Source organism: Camponotus floridanus, unplaced genomic scaffold, assembly GCF_003227725.1.
Source record: "Camponotus floridanus strain SB8 unplaced genomic scaffold, Cflo_v7.5 scaffold362, whole genome shotgun sequence".
In the NCBI taxonomy this organism is placed as follows: Eukaryota; Metazoa; Arthropoda; class Insecta; order Hymenoptera; family Formicidae; genus Camponotus; species Camponotus floridanus.
In genome coordinates, this window is record NW_020229506.1 from 24,331 (window position 1) to 32,030 (window position 7,700).

A 7,700-nucleotide genomic window follows, 5' to 3' on the forward strand; every position below is an offset into this window, starting at 1 on the left:
TCTTATATATATATATATAAGAGATATTTTAGGCAGTTTCAATCGCATGTACAAAAATTCGGTTTTCTTTCTAAATTAATTTTACAGATATTTTATATATATATACAGGGTCTACCAAAAGTGTGGAAACCCCTAAATATCTCGGAAAATATACGTTTTACAGAAAAGTGTTTCCAACAAAAGTTGTAGGGTTTAAGAAGATCTATATACTGATTCTATCAGTTTGACCTTGGATGGCGTCGTCAAGGTCAGGTCAAGGTCACATTGACTTTTTTAAATGACACCCCCTACATTTGATTGCATATTCTTATAGCTTAATTCAAGAGCTTTCCAAAACACTATAATAATGTTCATTTTTATTAAGTACTTTGCGAGTTATGAGGGTTGAAATAATTTCTTAATTTTACATAAACCATAAAATATCTAGTAAACCATTCATTTTTCGATTATCTTACCTTCATACTTTTATGTACAAATTAATGAGAGGAATCAATTGGTGTAAAGAAAACACATAGTTGTTTCTAAGAAAAAATATGTAATTTGCAATTAACAATTCCATATTTTTTCTTAAAAACAACTGTATGTTTTCTTTACACCAATTGATTCCTTTCATTATTTTGTACATAAAAGTATGAAGGTAAGATAATCGAAAAATGAATGGTTTACTAGATATTTTATGGTTTATGTAAAATTAAGAAATTATTTCAACCCTCATAACTCGCAAAGTACTTAATAAAAATGAACATTATTATAGTGTTTTGGAAAGCTCTTGAATTAAGCTATAAGAATATGCAATCAAATGTAGGGGGTGTCATTTAAAAAAGTCAATGTGACCTTGACCTGACCTTGACGACGCCATCCAAGGTCAAACTGATAGAATCAGTATATAGATCTTCTTAAACCCTACAACTTTTGTTGGAAACACTTTTCTGTAAAACGTATATTTTCCGAGATATTTAGGGGTTTCCACACTTTTGGTAGACCCTGTATATATACATATATATACACATAGAAACGTAATTATAATTATATTTTATATTTTTGTTTGTAAATATTAAAATTGTGAAAAAATTTTTTAATACATGTTTTGAATATCGACATATTGCTTGATTCCTTTCTAAAATATAATTCATAATAAAAATATAATATTTTAATTTAAATTTTGATAAAATTATGTATTTCTCTCTCTCTCTCTCTCTCTCTCTCTCTCGTTCTACTCCTATTCTTAATTATTGCTACAGATATTGCTCGTAATGATAAAAATAATCAAAATTTTTCTTTTATTTCTTGTAATCTCAACGAACTAAAAGGTTTCACTGTATTATATCATATTTATAAAATTTTATGTTATCGCCAAAATCTATTTTCGGTGTGAAATAAAAAATACGTGTGAGTACAAAAATAAGAGTTTGCAAAAAATACTTATATTTTAAGCAATACGAGATAAAAAAATAAGTAAATCATGCGGGGGATACACATTGTCGCACATGTTGTTGATTAATATGGAGAACGAAGGAGGCAGCCGTGAGAAAAACGAGTCCAAGCACCTTCTGTGCTATCGATAGAACGTGCGAGAAAAAGAGCAATCGGAGCGGCTTTAAAACGAAAGAATAGAAAAAGGGAGAGAGAAAAAGGGGTGAGAGAGGGGGAGAGAGAGAGAGGGAGGGAGGGAGGGAGAGAGAGAGAGAGAGGGAGAGGGAGAAAGAGAGAGGAACTCGGCTTTTAGCGCGTTCCTCTTCTTTGCTACAGAGAGCCTCGGCTACGGTAAGTTAATCCTACAGAGCGGTGCTTCGCGTGATCCACTTTAATGCTTTAAGCCACCCGTGGTAAAGCCTCGTTAGAAAGCTTGCGAACGCGTACGCCTCGCAATGCGGCGCGCAATGTTCCTTTACAGATTGCCGCCCATGCCTTTCGACTTCGTGATGGAGGAAAGAAATCGTCGGGATGTAAGAGGGTACACGGGACCGGGAAAAACCCGATTTATCCAATGAGATACGCTCCTTACCGCGTATTTTCGCCTTCCTCAATCTTATTTCTAGCCTCAAGTAATATTTTCTGATTAAAATAAATCGTCAAGTAATATTTCTGAGTGAAGATAAATCGCGTTCGTAGCGGCTTACGCATTTCTTTCAATTGTCACAATCATAACTGTTTCTATCTCAATAATTATTACAAATCATATTTTATTATATCTAAATTGATATTTTAATTGCATTTTTTAATTCATATCATTAATAGAAATTTATGCGTTCACATATTGTAATTATATAATTTGGAATCTTGATATTTATATAATGATTCTATTCTTATATACTTTTCTATATTTCTATATTATTTTTTATTCGGATTTTATTGATTTAATGCTATCATTGCATTCTTGTTTTTTTTTCTAACTTTATTGACACATAAAAAAGGATTAAAATTTTGTAAAAGTATAAAGGAAAAAACAAGAATTGAAGAAATAAAATTAATTTTATCGAATTTATAAGATAATACGCGTTGTCTATAAAATTATCATAATATATTGGCTCATCTCTAGATTAATTTCTCTTCTTTTATTAATTTCTGAATTTTTGATAAATAAAAGTCATTATTTTTAAGACACAAATCTTCTTATAATTTTTTAATAATCTTCGCAATGTTTTATATAATAACTTTACACAGAATTTATTACCATGCCATTTTTCTTTCTTTTAATCATACATTTTCTGATATACGCATATCACTCTAACTTTTTTCAACTGCATCATCGAACAAAAAGGTGTGACAGCTATAAGATAAGAATTTGAAGGGAAAACAAAAGCGCAAAGTGGTAAAAATACGATTTTCTCTGAAAATTACTAGTAATATTGTGAAATTTTTAAATATATTTTTTAATATTGGGTTGGGGAAAAAGTTTTTTCGTATTTTCCGGCAGATGGAATTAGAATCGCATAACCTTGATAATATTAATCGGATCTGTCAATACTTTGTGTGCGTTTGAAAGGTGACATATCATAAAGAAAAAGTAGCAAAAAAGTAGTGATATTTATCTATTCAGTTAAAAGTTATTGCATCTTGAAAATGAGTGAAGAGAAAGAAGAAATTCGATACATTTTAAAATTTTATTTTAAAAAAGGGAAGAATGCAACTCAGGCAGCTAAAAAAATTTGTGATGTTTATGGACATGATGCTGTATCAATACGTGTTGCACAAAGCTGGTTCAAGCGTTTTCAATCTGGAAATTTTAACGTCAAAGATGCACCTCGCTCTGGTCGACCGATCACTGAAAAAGTCGATGAAATTATGGAAATAATTGAACAAGACCGGCATATTAGCAGTCACGAAATCGGTAAGCAACTGAACATCGACCACAAAACAGTTTTAAACCATTTGCAGAAAGCTGGATACAAAAAAAAGCTCGATGTTTGGGTGCCACATGATTTAACAGTCAAAAATTTAATGGATCGATTTTCTATCTGCGAATCATTGTTAAAACGAAACGACATCGAACCATTTTTGAAACGGCTCATAATAGGCGATGAAAAATGGATCACGTATGACAATAATGTACGAAAAAGATCGTGGACAAAGCGAAATGAAGTTCCGCAAACTGTGACAAAGCCAAAATTGACGCCAAGAAAAGTGATGCTGAGTGTGTGGTGGGATTACAAAGGAATCGTTCACTACGAGCTGCTGCCGTCCGGTCAAACAATTGATTCTAACCTTTACTGTCAACAACTGGAAAGATTACGCCAGGCAATTGAGAAAACGCGACCAGAATTGATCAATAGGAAAGGCGTCGTCTTTCATCACGACAACGCGAGACCTCATGTATCTATAGCGACTCGTCAAAAATTAAGAGAACTTGGCTGGGAAGTTTTGATGCACCCACCTTATAGTCCTGACCTTGCACCATCAGACTACCATTTATTTCGATCTCTACAGAACTCTCTTAATGGTACAAAGTTGGCTTCAAGAGAGGCCTGTGAAAATCACTTGTCACAGTTTTTCGCCCAGAAATCACACAAGTTCTACAGTGACGGGATTATGGTTTTACCTCAAAGATGGCAAAAGGTGGTCGAACAAAATGGCACATATTTAATTTCATAAGCTTCATTTCAAATATGAATAAAATTTGTTTCATTTTTGCAATAAAATACGAAGAAACTTTTTCCCCAACCCAATATATTACAGTAAAACACATAAAAATGCCAATAAAAGCTGTAGTTCACAATCTCGCAAAAGTAGACAGTTTAAAAAAAAGAGAAAAAGAGAGAGAGAGAGAGAGAGAGAGAGAGAGAGAGAGAGAGAGAGAGGGAGAGAGAGAGAGAGGGAGAAAGAGAGAGAGAGAGAGGAGAGAGAGAGAGAGAGAGAGAGAGAGAGAGAGAGAGAGAGAGAGAGAGAGAGAGGGTGAGAGAGGGAGAGAGAGAGGGAGGGAGAGAGAGAGAGGGAGGGAGGGAGAGGGAGGGAGGGAGGGAGAGAGGGGGAGAGAGGGGGAGAGGAGAGGGGGTGAGGAGAGGGGGAGGGAGAGGGGGAGAGGAGAGGGGGAGAGGGGGAGAGGGGAGAGGGGAGAGGGGAGAGAGAGAGAGAGAGAGAGAGAGAGAGAGAGAGAGAGAGAGAGAGAGAGAGAGAGAGAGAGAGAGAGAGAGAGAGAGAGAGAGAGAGAGAGAGAGAGAGAGAGAGAGATGTTACCACTCGTTCTATTAACATTTAAACTCGTTCGTCGCTCGGAAATACGATTAAGATCGATCAAGTTAGAATCAAGAAAACCATTTTGTCAGGGCTTTCAACCACATGATTTGATGTCATATGTTAGATAAATAAAATATTATAAATAAAGCAAATAAGATAAATAAAGTATTATTCGCGGTTATTATGTAAAATATTCTGTCGCTAGCTTCTATTGATAGGATATAATTATGGTGAGTGTATCTCTCTAATGTATCTCTCTAATATTTAATGGTATTATTGAATAGATCTAGCAAACATTATCAATGCAATAGTGAAAAGTAATAAATATATTAATATTCCTTTTTTATGTACATTTATTTCTAGAAATTCTTTAATTTGTTATATCTTTATACATAAAAATAGCATCTGAATACATAAAAATTTTAAAAATTTTAATTTTTTACTTGTTTTATATTTAATATATTATAATATTATAATATATAAAAAATTCAAAATTAAATAAAAAATTTAATATAAATCTGGAGAATCTTGTATTTCTAATCAAAAGTAATAAGTTGTACAACATTTCCTTTATTTGACACAATATTTTCTTATTATTATTCAATTATTTATCAAATATGCTTTTCAAATAAACGACTGTAAATATCATTTATGAGTTGTATTTTGAATTTTAGGAAATGAAATGTCAGCAAAAATAAATTGCACGATTAAACTTTCAATTTGCAAAGCTTGGAAAATTTATAAGTCGGTTAAAGTTGGATTTCGTGAATTCTCAAGAAATGTAATTTATAAACTGAAAAAATTAAAAATTTTTTCTCATATAAAACTCATATAAAAATTTTAATATTGTGTAATATTTTATTACTTATATATTATATTGTGTAATATTTTATTACTTATATATATACAGAGTGTTCCAAAACTCATAATCAATCTTTCAAAGACAGATTCCTGGGATTATTTGGAGACGATTTTTCCTCAGCGAAAATGTCGATGAAGGCCATCATTTTTTGCATGTTCCCGATTTTTGTCATCATATATCTTTGCAATTAAGTCTTAAATTAAAACTCAACTAAAGTAAACTTTATTTAAAATTAATCGAAAAATGTGGTTTTGTTAATATTTTATTTCTACAAAGCTTAGTTTACGAAAAAATTCTTATTTCCAATCACGTATAATTCGAAAATTATTAGTGCCTCGACATTTTCGTTGAGGGAAAATCGTCTCCAAATGATTCCAGGAGTCTTTGAAAGATTGATTATGAGTTTTGGGACACCCTGTATATATATATATATATATATATATATATATATATATATATGTATGTATGTATATATAAATAATAAAATACGCAAAATTAAACTTTCTATGTAAAAAAACTTTTAATATATGTACTTAATTTCTTTTTTATTAATCTAAATTATATAATATGTAACCAAAAAAGTGAGTATAGAAGAAATATATGAAGAAACCAGAAAATAGTGCAATGCAAAACATGTCAAGGATTTAATCATGTTAAGAGCAACTGTTACAAAACGGCACGCTGTGTCAAATGTGCAGGTTATCATCATACAAAAGATTGTACAAAAGATCGCTCTACTGAGCCGAAATGTGCTAACTGTGGACAAGAATACACTGCAAACTACAGAGGCTGTATGGTGGCTGTAGAGTTACAAAGATTAAGGGATAATGCTAGAAAAGGAAAACAGAAGAAACTAAACTCGCAAAAAAATTTAATCAAAGAACTTCAAGACACAACAATCCCGACAAGCAGAAAAAATCAAATCTAAAGCAACTACAACTGAAAGTACATATGCAAACAAAGCTGTTAAAGCAACAATTCATGAGGGTAAGACTCAACTAGAACAGTCAGCATACAATATCCTGATAACTGTGTATTTGTGGCAAGACTTGATCAATTTATGGCACCGCGAGAAAAACTTAATAACATGTTTATGACTCTGTATCAACAAATTGTGAGCAACAGTGTTACGCCAAAAAAGAAATAAAATGGCAGGCTCCATTTGAATAACGGCTTGGAACGTTAATGGTTTCGTACAGTGTAACTTGGAACTAGAATTATTCTTTGTTAACCAGAGAATTGATATCTGCTTAATAGTCGAAACTCATTTCACCAAGGAGACGGTCATTCGGTTGAGAGGTTATAAAGTCTACCACACTTCACACTCATCTAATAAATATAGAGGAGGCTCAGCAGTAATAATCAAGGAGAATATTAAACATCATGAAGAAATAAACTTCTCCTCCGAAATAATACAGGCAACAACTATAAGAATTTACATTAAGAAACTTCAATGTAATATATCTGCGGTATATAGCTCCCCAAGACATAACATTATGGTGGAGGACTATATTGAATTCTTGCAATCCTTAGGCAACCGGTTCGTGGCTGGCGGTGATTTCAATAGCAAGCACACATGTTGGGGTTCGAGATTAACAACCACCAAGAGAAGAAGACTGCTAGAAGCGGTCCAGACATTATCATGTAATGTTTTATTAGAAGGAACCCCAACTTATTGGCCTTCCGATCGGAACAAACGACCAGATGTCATTGACATGTTCATATGCTAGGGATATTAACCAACTTCACAAAGATAAAGGGGTCACTAAATCTCACTAGCGATCATATACCTATCATACTTACCCTGAATGAGTTTGTGATAAATCACCAGCATTCGCGCTCACTAATAAGAGTACTGATTGAGAAAGGTATAGCGAATACTTAGAAAACTCAATTGTTTTCAATGCTCAATTGTTCTCCCGCTTAAAACTAAGGAGCAGCTTGAAAACGATGCTAAACTGCTCACAGAACTACTGCAGCAAGCTGCAAAAAAAAGCACACCAGAACTAAACCAACTAAAACAACGTGCTTCAAGGAAAAATTATTCCCTGGAAATAAAACAACTAATTTTGGGCAAAAGAAGAGCACGGAGGAAATAGCAGTAAACAAGATATCCTGCAAATAAAAATGTGTTTAATAATCTCAACCAGCAGCTAAAAAGACT

At 32.8% G+C, this 7,700-nt stretch overlaps 1 protein-coding gene across 1 annotated transcript; it reads left to right on the forward strand.

Annotated features, from left to right (window-relative positions):
• The first annotated feature begins 1,868 nt into the window (after positions 1-1,868).
• Positions 1,869-4,092, forward strand: LOC105254361 (histone-lysine N-methyltransferase SETMAR-like). Its single transcript, XM_025410971.1, has 2 exons — positions 1,869-1,954; positions 3,198-4,092. The coding sequence occupies exons 1-2, from the start codon at positions 1,869-1,871 to the stop codon at positions 4,090-4,092; spliced, it is 981 nt and encodes a 326-aa protein (XP_025266756.1).
• The last annotated feature ends 3,608 nt before the right edge of the window (positions 4,093-7,700 follow it).

Excerpts from the sequence above, each read along its gene's own strand:
- LOC105254361 (XM_025410971.1), top strand. The coding sequence starts at position 1,869 with ATGCGGCGCGCAATGTTCCTTTACAGATTGCCGCCCATGCCTTTCGAC. Across the intron at positions 1,955-3,197 it reads AATCGTCGGGATGTAAGAGG|CTGGTTCAAGCGTTTTCAAT; the intron begins GTACACGGGACC and ends TGTTGCACAAAG.